General features: G+C 45.9%; 2 protein-coding genes across 2 annotated transcripts in view; one reads left to right on the forward strand and one right to left on the reverse strand.

The window, feature by feature from the left end:
* TPRG1L (tumor protein p63 regulated 1 like) overlaps window positions 1-4,288 on the forward strand; it is a 6,307-nt gene extending 2,019 nt beyond the window's left edge. The window contains exons 2-4 of the mRNA XM_026862954.1: window positions 1,128-1,381; window positions 1,986-2,139; window positions 2,874-4,288. Of these exons, the coding sequence (XP_026718755.1) occupies window positions 1,128-1,381; window positions 1,986-2,139; window positions 2,874-3,068 (603 nt within the window). The 3' untranslated portion in view covers window positions 3,069-4,288. The remainder of the gene's footprint in view (window positions 1-1,127; window positions 1,382-1,985; window positions 2,140-2,873) is intronic.
* The window catches only part of WRAP73 (WD repeat containing, antisense to TP73), a gene marked incomplete at its 5' end in the record, with an annotated part of 16,906 nt that continues 5,304 nt past the window's right edge, over window positions 3,503-15,104 (reverse strand). The window contains 9 exons of the mRNA XM_026862955.1: window positions 3,503-5,358; window positions 6,231-6,422; window positions 7,150-7,275; window positions 8,276-8,381; window positions 9,697-9,774; window positions 9,860-9,994; window positions 10,595-10,681; window positions 11,501-11,604; window positions 12,442-12,514. Coding sequence (XP_026718756.1) covers window positions 5,249-5,358; window positions 6,231-6,422; window positions 7,150-7,275; window positions 8,276-8,381; window positions 9,697-9,774; window positions 9,860-9,994; window positions 10,595-10,681; window positions 11,501-11,604; window positions 12,442-12,514 — 1,011 coding nt within the window. The remainder of the gene's footprint in view (window positions 5,359-6,230; window positions 6,423-7,149; window positions 7,276-8,275; window positions 8,382-9,696; window positions 9,775-9,859; window positions 9,995-10,594; window positions 10,682-11,500; window positions 11,605-12,441; window positions 12,515-15,104) is intronic.

Raw genomic sequence — 15,104 nt, forward strand, 5'->3', positions numbered from 1 at the left:
GCCCCGGCCCGGGGGACACCGGGCCCGGGCTGCCGCAGCCACGCGCTGAGGATCCGTGCCCGCGGGTGCACCGGCCCCAGACGCCGCGAAGGGCCCGGGGGGCTGAACCGCGACGCTGTTTCTGTAGAACCCAGCCCAGGGCAGGATCCAGATCCAAGCCCCCGAGGTCACTGCTTACGCAACCCGGCACCGCACAGGATTCCTACGCTAAAGCGACCAACGTGGCTCCATAAACCACCTCATGACAAGCCAGGCCCGCGCACCCAGACAGGCTCCGTGACAAGCGGCGCGAAGCTGGCGGAACTCCCACGGTCTCAGGCCTGGGGGAGAGCCGCACAGCCCCGCTGCCGGGGAACAAGGCGGCTCCGCACGCCCCGCGCAGCCCCCGTGGCGAGCAGAAGGCAGGGGCGGCGGGGCCGGGGGGATGCTCCAGCCCAGGGCCTGGCCTCACTCCTCACACTCACCTTCACACAGCGAGGGCGGCTTCGGTCTCGCCAGCTTTACGTCAGTGCTCCTGTCGAGACGACAGACAGTTTTTGTCAGGAAAGGCAATTAAATGGATAACATTAAAAATAAACTGTAGCAGATTGCAAAGGTGGTCGTTTAAAAGCTGAGTTCATTACCCTTAAGACTGAAAAGATGAACCTACTCTTAGGTCGCCCTAAGGATGAAATAGTATTACAGCTGTGATGGCTCAACAGCGTGGTCTGGCAAAACTCAGGGAAAGGTGAGATCTTTTATTCACAAAATTTAAAGAAACCAACTAATTTTTGAATGTACAGACTGTTCTCACAGAGGAAAACACTGTCAGATCACACAGCTGAGTAGAACTACCTCTCTCCCCTGAACGTGCACCCATGCAGTTAATAATTTAGCCAATACAGGACGTTATTAAACACTGGGAGAGTTGTTGGAGACTCGTCTGCCCCATTAAGTAACATTTGTTCTCACATAACAGGAGATAGCACTAGAGCACTCTCCAGACTTACCTCTGATTTTCCCAGTATTTTCCTGTGTTGTAGCATGACTGTGTTGTGACATTCAACCTCTTGTCAGACTTGCTGATTCAAAGCAAAGGCCATAACGGAAAATCCAGCATTACCAAGACTTAGATTTGTTCTCCTTAGTGGCCCTTCTACCTGTCAAGCTGTTGTTTCTACCCAGCAATCAAAACTGCTAAAGCTCAGTCACGTTATCTCACCAGAATCGACCACTGGAACAACGAGAAGGAGCGTCTTGTTCTTATCACGGATTGGTCCCTCCTGATCTGCAAGTACAACTTCATCAGCCTGCAGTGCCAGCAGGTGACCAGGGTTTCCCTCGGCGCCGTCGATACCATCTCTGTGGGAGAGTTTGAGTTCCCACCTAAATCCCTCAACAGGCGAGTTGCTGTAGTAATACCGTAAGGTCATTGTCATTCTCGTAGCGTTACTGTAATGGTTTGAGCGGTCAACCTTCATCGCTGACCACTGGGCAAGTTGGAGAACTCTTCCTCTCGTGGGTGTCACTTCACACGCAATTAGTGAGGGGTCATTAGGCCACCCCAGAGTAGCTGCTGCTGTGCTGGGACTGTTAGCCATGTTAAAAGCAAGTTGCTCGAGGGCTTTCGAGAGACGATGAAGGGATTTGGGAGTGGAAGTGCACCCCCATTCTGTAACGCAGTGAGCAGCAGCAGCACCTCAGCACGACTAGGAAGGTGCATGTAAGCGGCAGGTCATACGTAAGCATGGGCTGTCACGGGCAACACAGCTCAGGGGTTGTGTCCTGGGTGTCTCAGTGTAACCTGTTTGCACTTGGCTTGTAAGAACAGACCTTTGTGTAGTTTAGGGGCTGAATCCTTCTATTACTGTTCTAGAGGAAGAACTATCAAGCTTATGTTTCAGCTTGCAGCTTAGGTCTTTTTCAGACCGTACGTTTCTAATTAAACTTGCCTCAAAGGCTTGAAAAAAATCTTACCATATTGATTCTGCTGTCTTCAACACCAGGCGAGAAGGTGTCGGCATCCGCATTCAGTGGGACAAGCAGAGTCGGGCCTCCTTCATAAACAGATGGAACCCGTGGTCCACGAACATCCCGTACGTCACCTTCACCGAACACCCAATGGCAGACGCTGACGAGAAGGTGGCGGCCCTTTGCCTAGTAAGGACATCACCTCTCCTGTTCTAGAGGGCTGGTTGATCTCCTGGGCTGGATTTCATTATTTTGAAAAGATAGAGCAGTTAAACAGAAGCCATTCAATTGGAGAGACAGAACTTAGAGCTGTAAGCTACATTTCCCCACTCCCCAGATTCTGAGCTGCAGGGCAGCCCAACTGAGTTTTTGCCAGCTGGCCATAAATGGTTTACACAAGAAGGAAGCTGAAACTTCTAGAAGTGCAGAATCCCGTGAAATCCAAAAGAAAATGGATCTTGGGGCTATTCCTACTCTTGCTTACCTGGCAGGCTGATGCCTGGCTTTTCCTCTAGGACTGCTGGCCAATTAAACAGTTTTAATTGCTAACTGTAAACCTGCACTTAGGCGGTTCTTGGGTTTTTTTCCCCCCCCAATAGTTGCTTTCCTCTGAAAGTTTCCTTAAAAACAGAACACTGTAGTGATGTAAGTTCACACACCGGAGATAAGGGCAGGAGAACTAGTCAGAAATAAACAGTATTAGATAAGATTAGATAAATCTTGACACATCCAGCCCATGTGTAGTTACATGTAAACAGTGCTCCAGGGTGAAGTGAACATTAAGTGTCAGAATGTAAATGGCACATGAGATCCACAAGCTTCAGCGTTCACCCTTTACAGTGCAACAGCAGGAGCCGCTTGCCTCACAATTTTTAAAACCATGGAAAAACATCAAGGTGATTTTTTGGTGTGTTTTCTTTCAGATGGAAAACTTTAAAACTCACCTCATTCAAGCTGTGAAGAAAGCCCATAAGGAGTGTCCATTGCCGGGGAGGGCCAACGGCGTGCTAGTGCTGGAGCGTCCTCTTCTGATCGAGACTTACCTGGGATTGATGTCCTTCATCAACAACGAGGCCAAGCTGGGCTACTCCATGACAAGGGGCAAAATTGGATTTTAAATTTCATTGCATTTTAAAATTCATTCCATTTAATCTTTTCGAGGGAAGGTGATTTGATCACGGTCCCCTGGGGAGAGCACGCTGTGTGGCAGAACGCTCGATAATCAAAGCGAGGGAGTTCGGGGGAACCGAGGGGTGGTCGTAGGTCTGGCGGTTCACGGGGGGCCCTGGCTGGGTCAGATCAATCTGAAGCAGACACAGGTACTGTCATTCACCTGGCTTGTATCTAATTTACAGCTTTTCCCGGTTCTTGGTGGCGTTTTCCATTTCTAACTACGTGTTCTTCCCTGTTCATGAAGTGCGATTGGCGTCTGCTACAAACACTCCGCACAAGCGTCCAGGACAGAGCAGACCGTTGGTGCTCCCTTACACTCCCGGCCCTAGAGATGGTGTCAAATCACGTCGTGTGCTTGGGATTGATTTGTATTGTTTAAAGAGGCGTTAGTGTTCACAATTACAGTAATCTTTGCATTTTGATTAGTGCCTGTTCAGAATTTTGAAAGCTGTGTCAGTCATTCTTTAGCAAAACAGAGTCAGCAAATGTTGCCCAAGCTGTGCTGTTTCGTCTGCTCAGAAGCACGTGAGCTATTTGTAAACTGAACTATATGGCTGAATATACATTTATTAGCTTTTTACCTCCCTCTAAGAACCGAGCCTAACTTACTAGTTTCTTATGTATGCATTCTATGGCTGCAGCAAGAAAAAAAGCCTTGAGAGAATATTGCCAAAGGCCTCACAAACACATTTGCCTTCAAAGCTACTATTTATAAAACTGAATAGGAATTCTATTTTGATTAGATTTATATTCTTAAGCAATTTTGTTTAAATCTATAGTTTGGGACAGCAGCAGTGCAGAACTTAACGGAGACAGAGAAAATTTGAAGCCCTGAACGTCAGTCTTAATTACATATCCTTGCACCAGATCTCACCAAAGGTCCAGTGAGGAAACTCAGAAGCAGCGTCAGAGACACAACAAGTGAAATGAGGTGACTCTGACAAGCTTTGCCATGGAGTATGACTTACACACGCCGTTTTATCAGAGCCCTGATCCGTGCAACTACAGTGCCGAAGGAACGCTGTGCCGCTGCGGTTCTTATCGAACTTAAAGTAGATGTGTGTTTAGGAAACTTAGGATGGAATGCAGCAGTTTGCATGCCCCTCTCAATGCATTTTTTAAGATGTCTATTTTCATTAATCTTGCAGTAAAGTTAAATTTCAACCCACTTTGTTTTTCCTTCTTCATTTTGTGGAGGCTGAAATTAATAGCAGAATTAAAAACACCCAGTGAATTCCTGACCAGCGGGCTCCCTGCCTGCGAAGAACACGGTGGCTGGCTACTCGGTGGCAGGGTAAAGGACGCTCCCACGGCTCTCTCCTGGCTGAACTGGCCGCTCCACTTTGGGTCAAAACCTCCCATTTCAGCTGCCTGGAATATATAATTCTCAAGTATCAGTTATGATCCTTTTTGTAAAGGGTCAGTATAATAAATTTATGGTAGGCCAGGCACAATTACCATCACCTGTTAACATCCCAGTCTGGAAAAGCAAAATTTTTACAGACGATTTCATTTGCTTTCTGAACCAAGAACTTGTTTTGCTTTAACAACTGATTTGCTAGCAAGTGTCTTACTGATGCATCTACTTCTGCCACAACATTTAATTCTCACACACCATTAAAACCTGTTGTCTTGCAAGACCAGATACAAGCTGTACACTGTTGTGCGCGAGCGGCCGTTTCCTTGGGCTGGGATAAAGGGCCCCAGGATCTCAGCTCTGGTAGCACAGAAGCAGAGGCTAGAACAGAGGAGTGCGGGTGCATAGTGAGAGTCATACCAAGTTTGTAACTATCAAAATATTTATTGGCAATTATAAAACTTAAATAAGAGCTATACATTATATACACACAGCTACAACTTTAGAAAACAAGGGTTTGTAGTTGACAAAATTCAAGAGAAAGTTAATCAACGCTAAAAAGTTTTCTTGCAATCCAGACTTCGTCCTCTACACATTAGTTGCTGCGTCACCTCATTCAAACGCAATCACAGTACTTCAGAGCGGAGGTTGAGTACGCTCCTTCAAATAAATAATTTATAAATACAAAAACTTCAGATCGGGCAACAGGGTTTGACCCCTTTCCTCATTCTTCCTCAAATGGGTGAGCATTTTTAATGCAAATGATTGTTATTTTACCTCTTCTCTTTCTAAGTAGCACACGCAAAAGTTGTCCTTGCTCAGAAGTGCCACGGAGTCTCCACTGCAGTGCCAGGAGAGAGACACGATCTGGAAGTCGCCTGCAGGAACAGAGCAGTTTGTTGGTGAGAAGCTCCAGGAAGAGGTACCTGGAGTAAGCCACAGGCTGCAGAAACACCCTCCCCAGGCTGGAGGCCTCAGCAGGGCGTTTGTTACTGGGGCAGCGCAGCCAGCGTGGCCTCCAATCCAGCCGTGCAGGCGCGCCGCTGAACTGCATCCCCAAACCTACAGTTACGTTGCACTCCAAATACGAGCACGGATTTTGTGGACTTGTCATTTTAATGCAAGTCGATGCCACAAGATTGTTCACCAGCGCAGAGCTGCATACCCTTATGACATTGCCTTGTCTGGAAGGGAAAAAGTTGAGCCTTTCAAATTTCTATTTAACCTGCAGAAAGGCCTTTATGTGATCTAGCTGATGGCCTTGCATCACTTACTGCCAACCGTAAAACTTCTCACTCCGGCTGACTTAGAGTTCAGTTTCAGGGATGTTCTGTCTTTCTGCATCAGATTTACCAGACACGTTTTTCCTTGTTAGTGTTCTGTTGTAGTTTAGTTGGTTTGGGGCATTTTGAAAACATTATGGGTGCTTCAGAGTCTTTATTTCAACGTATAACTACAGCTTCTGTGTAAATAAACTGGTATGAATATAAATCTTGAGAAAAAACACTCAACATACCACACAATTAAAGCAACAATTAAACTGCTGTTAGCCCCTGCGTTCTGTCTGTGCTGTTTCATCATGTTTTCTGCATCTCATTATGAACTCCTCTTTTCTGAAGACAGAAATACCCGTTTTCACAAAGCTCCAAGAACGCATCCGAGCCGTTTACATGATAATGCTCGGACTGATTTACAAGTGGAAAAATATTTTGGAAACAAGAGGCCTGTGAAGTTCCAGCAGCAGCCTTACCCTCCATGGGCACCTGCACCGACACGCAGCCGGCGGGCGACCACAGGTAGACTTTGCTGTTCCCTGTGCACACAGCCAGGCGGGGCTGGCGCGGGTCCCACTGGAAGGACTGGACGGCACACAGCTGCTCCAAAACTACAAACAGTTTCAGCTTCTGAACGTCCCAGATCCACACCGCGTTAGGAATGTTATCTGTCAGAAAAGGAAGAGGCGATCACGTAAATAACTGAAGGATAAAAGGATGATGCTTTTGTTTCTTTGAAGAAATGCGCATTGAGGTCCAACACAACACAAAGCATTCTGGAACACCCCAGGTTTAACACCACTACAGTTTTGCCTAGCAGTTCCCTCCTTGGAAATATTGCAAAAAAAGGATAAAAGAAGTGACTTTGTCTTGGAGTCCTTCACTGGCTTCATCGAATCATTCCCAATTATACTGCTGTTGTTGGGTTTTGCATCCAGACACAAACAGCCCCTCAGGGCCATCGCAGGGAAAGATGAAACATTCATTCCATGACTTGCACTGTTTGAGTAAAACCCCCCTACTAGAGGTTGTGAAGAATCCTGCCTTTCAAGAGACCTTTCCTGTAAATTGAGGAGGAACGATTTGTGTCTTTCATTTCCTAATACAGTGAGCTCACATACGTCTGAAGAAATACAAAAAGCATGCTATTTTCATTAAGTACAAAGCCAAGACTGAGTTAAGGTGCTGATAAGCAGTGCTGGCAGCTCGCAATACTTCACGTACGCCAGAAGACACAGGCTGAATTTCCTCTGCAATTACGTGTCTGCACAGCAGAGAGCCGATTTTAAATAGGGCCATGAGTCTTCCCGTAGTGCAAAACAACTGACCAATTTTTGTCCTCGTTTCTTTTACGAAAACACACCACACGCAACGAGCAGGGCAGTAGGAACTTACCATTTTTGGTTGCCAGGAAACAGTTATCTGGACTGAATGCCAACATCCCGATTCCCATTTTGGGATTGGCCCTGTCAGCAACTGGTTTGATATGCTGTAAAGAAACTGGTACTTGGGAAACGTCATCTGGAATTTGAAATAAAAATAGTTTATTAAGCAAGCCCGAATGGACAAAATATTTAAATTTCAACTGCTAAAAAAAAATAATCCTTCTCTCTGAAGTGATAGGACCATATTTTACTCTTCTCCAAGGTGTTCCTATCAAAAACTTCAATTGTTTTAAGATACTGCATCTTCACATAAACAGTTTACTGTTCTCACTCTTCTACAAAAAAAAAAAAAAGCTGAAAATCCAGGCAAGTCTGAGATTAAACTACCACAAAAAAAAAAAGTTTTCCATTACCTTTTAACTAGTATCTCAAGCAAACGCCAATGAAAAACAACTGATTTACAGTACCACAAACAACGAGACAGTAACAAAAATAGAAAAAATTACTAATCGTACGTTGCCTGCCATCTGTTTAATATTTCAAAGCCTGTTGTCTGGAGGCAAGTTTAAAGCACGGCTACACCTACAGCTTCTTAGTCAAAAGCCAAACGGCCTTCTTCATGCTCTGCTTTTTTATATAACCTCATACCCAAGGGATCAAACGCTATCCCAAAACAGACAGCAAGACTGTAACACCTTCTGATTGTTTAAATTATTGGAACTGCCACACACCATGGTAAGATTCTCAACTGCAATATTTCATCTGATTCCAGCAATTATCTGCAGTTAAACTAAGTCATCAAATAACATTGCATAGATGGAGCAAATCGGAAAAAAAAAATCCACGCCACATTAAGACAATTTCTGCAAGCAGCTCCACACGGAGATCTGGCTGCCATTTCCACCCCCAAGCAATTATAATTCTTTTCTGCAACATCCCACCAGTCCTTAACCTGCCTTCAGAGCGCCGTGGCGGGAGGCTGCCCTGCAGCGGGGGCTTCCTGCCCCTGGGCTCGCGGGAGCCCTGAGCAGAGCAGCCAGGGAGCTCTTCCAGAGGCAGAGTTCACCTCCGATGTTTATTTAAAAAGACTTTGCATGGCAAACTCAAGTGTCTCGTTTTAGTAAACTTTGGCTTACATTTACTTTGTGTGCTGAAGAGAGAACTAGCCAGTGCTCTTGTTGGAGGGAAAGAAAGTCTCTCTGTTTCAACAGATGGGGATTTCTCCACTTCTTTATACACAATCTACAAAGAAACAAGTGAGAGTTCTACAGAAGGGCCTCGGAGAACTTGAACACGGGCTATTACCAAATCATCCACATCCCACTGACTCGGTTTCAGGTGTATTATGTCTCAGCATCCCCTAGTTGACCAGTGGGGGAAAGGGCTTCAGCCAGCAAACACTGAATCCAGCATTTTCAGTGAATCATTTGCTGTTTGGAACCACGATCAGGAAAACACTCCCGTGACAAATAAATGAACCTTGAAGTCTATGGAGAACGAGCCTGCCAGAGTACACCTCATTCGTTGTTCCTGAGAGCTAAACCTGGCAGCACAATAAATCATCTTCATTACAACGGGAACACAGATTTCACTTTTGCAAAGAATCTTTACCATCATCAATAAATGCAAATAAAGTGCAACACCGCAGAAGGAAATAGCAAAGATATTTTAATAGTGTGCCTGTAACACATTATTCCTAAAAGCAAGCACCAGGATAAAATGCACCAGTTGAATTCCTGTCTGGGTAGTACTGATTGACAGAGCTGTTTTCATTTGTTTCACACCTAACTGGGCGTAAGGACATTTTTCAGTCATGAGAAGTTTTGCTGAGGCCCATTTAATGGATCCTGCCTTGCTTCTGGTTAAGAAGCATCACCAGAGTCACGTGCACGTGACAAAGTTCCCCAGGTAACTCTCGAGGCCGCAGGAACACTCCCTCCTCTGCGGCAGCACTACTACACCGCGTCTGCTTTTTACCTTGCTGGATGGGAACAGCTTGTGATTTTTGGAACAAAAGCTGCAGCTCTCTGCCTGCTGCCAGCTCCCCAGAATCTGTTTGGCCTTGTGTATACATGTATGCGAGGATGAAAGCAAACAATGACAGATGTTTACAGGAAAAGCTCTTTAGGGGAGCTTGTACACACAAGATGTGAACCTGATCACAACCCAGTTCCAACGCTGTTTGAAGTCACAAATGGAACAAAGCTGAGACAAAGCTCTCCTGCTAAGTCTCCCAGTTTGTCATCAACTGCACACCCCAACCTGCAACGCAACCACCAGACACATCAAAACACAGCAGCCTATGACAGAAGTCATCTGAGACCTGATTAGCGCTAACGCTGAGAGGATCGTGTGTGTGCATTTCATTGAACTTGAAAGGATTCCGCAGTTTTCCTTAAGTCGCCAGATTTTCATGCAATTTCCCAGGCCCTATTTACACACCAGGAGTGGAAGAAGCAAGGTCTCCAGAATGAAATGGATTTACTAGCATCTTTCAGATACAAAAGCAGCGTCAAAGCACTGATGAGGATTCAACAGACTGCGGGGCCGTACTTACGGTCTTGCTGCTCGCAACGGTTGCTGGGTGCTCAAACTCTGTGATCTTCTTCCAAGTGACGTGGTTCAAGATACGCACCTAATTCAAGAAAGCATTGCCAGACAAAATTGTTGCAACGAAGTTCTACAAATGGTTCAGATAGAAAATAAACCCTATTTCTTACCTTTTCATCATAGCTGCCAATTGCCAAAAATTGACTGCTGGGACTCCAGGCGATGGCTTTGATGCCTAGCGACCATTCGTAGGCCCGATAGGTGGAGAGCAGTCTGCCGTCGAGGGAGTACAGTAGTATTTTATACTGGAAGATGAAGAGATTCATTCTGAAGACTAACAGTATTGCTAAAAGCCACAAGACAGGCCAACCCCTTCCTTCCAAACTCTCCCTGCAGCACGTTCAATACAAAAGGGAATGCTCTCTTATCTGTGACTTGAGACAAGAGGCCCTGGGCTTCCAGTCTGGCTTTGCTGGCATCCCAGAACACACCCAGCCTGGCCCAAGAGCCCAAGAGCCCAGCAGGCCCACGGGGCCCGAGCCACGGCCCTTCCAGCCCAGCACTCAGATAGAAGAGTCCTACAGAAGAATTCGTTCATTTTTCTTTCATTATTTCCATAGTGGTTTCTGCAACATTTACAATCAAGTTGTTTTCTTCCAGACAAATTAGGAAGTAAGCTAGTAAGATAATATGCTGACATTAAGGATTTACATAAGTTTGATGTACACTTGTAAGGACGTCCATTACCAATACAATTATAATATTTAAAACGGTGCGAGTTCAGCTTTTGTTATTTTTAAAAGAAAAAAAAATTATAACATTAGTTATTTTAGTTACTGCTTTATACACAGCAGCTACAAACTCACTCGAACTCTCCAAGAACACAATCTGCTTTTTCCTCATACCTCCAGACACGTATCCCACGCTGCCAGAACACAGCCATTAGGAGCCCATTCAATCCCAAACAGATCTTGCGTTTCGGTGTCAAAATGCTGCCCCCAAGAGAAAAAAAAACAAACCCATTTGAAATATTCTAACACACAGTGTTGCATCTGACCTAACACAGTCCTCAGCTTTACCCTTTTCAGTGCTACCACGAAGGCAAAAAAGCCTTTTGTATGCCAGCACAGGAACAGAAATATTCCCTTTTGTAACAGCATGTTGCGTTCACCGTTCCTTCGGTTTCCCTCTTCTGTAAAGGCAGAGAGTTGATCTACCTTAAAACGAACAGCATTTCGTAATAAAATAAAAGTTTTTACACTGAACCAGTCAAGAAATCTAGCCAGCCTAACTCCTTGCCTCAAAGACTGGGACAGGATCATGAGGGAAGAGCTTGGGAACATGATGAGCATTTAGTGGCATTTCCCAAATATTGCTAATGAGACTCAGAGGTGACACTATGTACAGACTTGTTCTTAATGGGGTTTAATTTCTCAGATCTACGCGGTCCTTTAAGACACGCTCGTGTGCGTCCTTCACAGACTGGTCTCACTGTTAAACAGAAAATACAACAGTTTATACTCTACGTTCCAAACGATCACTTTATCAAGCGTTTGATACTTCTGTTATTATTAATGTAGCATATTTATTGTAAATAAGCTCATGCAAGAATTTAAAGGTGAACTTTTCCATCAGAAATTCCTTACGCACACGTAGCACAGCCTGGCCCCCCCGAACAGAAGAGAGGAGGAGCCAGGTGCTGGGGAGAAAATGCACTGGTGAGGCTAAACCCGAAGGGAACGAGGCTAAAGCAGCGTGGCCCATCGCTCGTAGCCTGAGCGGGACCTGCGGAAGGCAAGGACACCTCTTACCCTCAGGAGCTGCCAGTCGCTGCACACAAAGATGCTAACGAAGTCCTTGCAGTCACGTCTTTCTGCTACTGCCATGTAGCGGCCGTCCTTCGTGAAAGCTATCCCTGCCAGGGAGCCAAGGTTCAGCAGAGAGAAAAGAAGACGGAAGAGCTGGTGATTCTTCAATCAAAAGCAGTTACTCCCAATTCCAAGAAGTGAAAAGAGGAGGAAGAGTATCTTCAGGGAAGATCACATTCATCAAGGCAAGGCACGCCGTTAGTAATCTGCTTCTGTCGGCAGTTCGTCAGCTTGGCACGTGCCGTTTCTAAGTGCAGGTTCTGCAGAACTGCAGCCTGCTTCAGAAACCCCCTGACTGCTGACAGACGGCTGTTAAATAAAACCCAGACCCCAAACAAGCTGTTCAGCTAGCCTGGCTAAATGGATTAGTTATGCAACCACTGGTACTCCACCAACTTCCAGGCACCCGTCCTCATCTATTCTTATTTTCTGTGGGATACATAATTGTCTTTGTCATATGTGGGATGTTATATAGGCAGGAAGCTGCTAACCAGAGCCACGTGGCTCGACAGCCCCGACACGAGCCTCCACTGCAAGTCTCTTCACGTGTAAAAGATGACAAAAGCCACTTGGGATTAGTGTTTTTCATCACCACTGCATCCAGCTTAATTTAATGTCTAAAGGACCCTTCAGAGGCAAACACAGCCAAGACAGGTATCTGAGGGAGAGGCAGATGAGAGCCCTCAGGCACTGCGGACATCCCAGGGCACTGCAGCAGGTGGCACCCAGGCACCACCCCTGGGGACACGCGTCCCTGAGGGGGAGCTGACGCCTCAGCAGGGAGGGTGCCAGAGCCCACGTGTTCCCTCATCACACAGCAAATTCACCTTCCCTTCTGCTGTATTAAACAAATACCATTCCTGTGGTAGATTTGTGACGCTTACCCTGCTGACAGGCTTTGGGATACTTGATGTAAGATACAGATTTCGTACACAAGGACCACACAGTTATCCGCAGCTGCCGAAGAGAAAGAAAAAAAAAATAAACATATAGAAACCCATAAGCCTAATTCAGCAACACAGAGCAATCAATATACCTTGTGTGGTTCATTAAACTTCGCAGCTATTCTGTGTAGCTCAAACACAAAGCCCCGAGAAGTAACTGCAGGGAACTCTCTCCCAACTCCCTTCAGCTAGCGAGGTTACTTATCCCAAATTAGCATTACACATCAGTAGTATTTAAGGGTTAGTTAAGATGCAGAACCCCAAAATGGAGAAAACTCTTCATTAACACTAAAGTTACTGATAACAGCCCGACTCCAGCCACACGACTGCCAGTGTACTGTATGTACAGTCACACTTCTCGGTTGGAAAAACAGTTCCATCACAGAATCTGGAAGAGAGGTGAGAAGTTTTGCATTTATGAATGGATGAGAAGTTACAACAACTCAGCATCTCTTGGGAAAAAGCTACCAGGCGTGAAAACTTCGCTGTATTTTTCAAGTTTTACACACACTCAGCTTTTGACAGCTGATTTGCATTTTGCTCTTCCCTCCTCAGCCCCACAGAAGACGACAACATCACGTAATTGCTGAAAGATTAGAAAAAGAACCAAAACGTGCTACGCAAAGCAAAGCATTAACCATCATTTAACCCCCATACATTTTGGGGTATTTCTGGAGGCTCGTGCATCCATAACACACAAAAACTGCGGAGAAGGCAGTCAGCTGCAAAACAAGCCTCTCCACAGCTTTCAAGGTCACAGCCTGCATTCTGGAAGCTCTGCGTTGCCATCTGCACGTTATTCGATTAAAAACAAATACTTACTCTCCCTTAGCAACGGCAGCCACGCCAGACATATGTGCATTCACCGGTATGTCATGTGAACCTCTGCATTTATATCGGGAGGGAGGAATGTTTCCAGTGTCATTTTTTCCTCGTGTTTTTCTACATTTTAGCACACCAAGGTAAGAGATTCTAGAAGAGATGCAGGTAAAACTATTTCTGCAGTAAAGCACCACAGCCATAAAGCCATCCTTGCAGAGCTACCGAGCAACAAAATTAGTTCTGATCCATTATGTAAGTAAAACTTCAGCATTGTCTACCGTTTCATCCTCCTCCTGCATCAGATGCGGAGCAGCAGCATTTCCAGCAGTCTCAGGAGGAAGTTTCTGCTACACCTTTTGGCATGTTTGTCCTCAATGCACATTTTCTTTCTCTGAAGTAACTGGTCCTATTCAATGGTGACAGACTCCAAGGTCACATCCTGGGTGTCTGTTCTACCTGGGAACGCTACAGACCGTGCCTTGCCACAGAACTCAAGAGGGTTTTTTTTTCATTGCTGACAATATTTTTGCCAAAAAACACGATTCAAGTAACTGACAGGGTGTTCAAACCAAGCTTCAGAATCCCAATAAACGCTGCCTCCCTCCAGATAAGTGGAGTCCCAAAATGAAAGAGCAGCATTAGCTGTTCTCTCTACTGCTTCTCCTATACAGAAGAAACTTTTGATAGATGAAGAAACAACACAAATATTTTTTTTTAATTTACTACAGGAGATAGCACAACCAGATCAGATTCCAATCCACTTCTATCCAAAGTTAGAAATAGTACTGGACCGCTATTTAATGCTGTGTTTCTTGTTCTGTTCCTTTATTTTACAGGTATGAAATCACCCCTAGACATCTACAGTACCTCCTTTAGGTTTAGCAGGCCCTGGAGGAATCCACTAGATGAACAACATTAATCAAGTTTTATCAACCACAACTGCTCACTTCCGGACGTACGAAAATACAGCACTGTTAAGTCTGCTCTTCACACAAGATTTACTTTAAAAATACCAACAGAATGCCTACTGACATTCTTCTATAGCAACTGCAATGGTGATATGCTGCTTGCTCCTATTAATTGCAGCGTTAAAAGTACTTGCTGCTGTTCCTGCCCTGACCAAAACACGCAGCATACACAACACGCATTCTACAGCCACTTAATGCAAGCTTAGCAGCTGCAAGCTTTGAATGCTGAGGTCTGGATCGGAATTTTTCCTGACAAAGGCACCCAAGTTTACCCTTGTGCTGCTACTCGCCCTCACAATCAGCTCACCTGGCCTGCGGCACAGCAAACGCCTCTGGCCTGGACCACAGGCTGGCTCGGAGCCGCCGGCAAGGCAAAACCTCCCCACATGGAGCTCGAGCGCATCGGAAGAGGAAAAGCTCTAGAGGTGAGGAAGAGCAGGTCAGGTGCAGAGCTCTTACAGGCACCTCTGCCTTGCCCAGGATGCCACCGCAGAGTGAAACACCTTTGTTCTGTGCTTCATCCCTGGGCACAGCCCTTCAGACAGAACGTCCCCTAAAAGGGTCGAGTTTTTTAACCCCCCAGACAAGACACCCATAATGGTTTCCCTGTTCGTTCTGGTCATGTTGTGCTTAACTCCTGAGCTTGCACTTCCCCGACACCACAAGTTTCAGCCACGTTACACACGAATCGATATTGCTGGCATGGTACCCTGCTGCCCCATAAACGCCCCAGCGTTCCCAGCAGGTACAGCGGGAAGGGCCACGCCGCCCCTGCAGCGCCGGGGGGGCGCGGAGCACCCGTGGGGCGCTCGC

The sequence above is a fragment of the Athene cunicularia genome (assembly GCF_003259725.1).
Source record: "Athene cunicularia isolate RWA chromosome 21 unlocalized genomic scaffold, athCun1 chr21_part1, whole genome shotgun sequence".
In the NCBI taxonomy this organism is placed as follows: domain Eukaryota; kingdom Metazoa; phylum Chordata; class Aves; order Strigiformes; family Strigidae; genus Athene; species Athene cunicularia.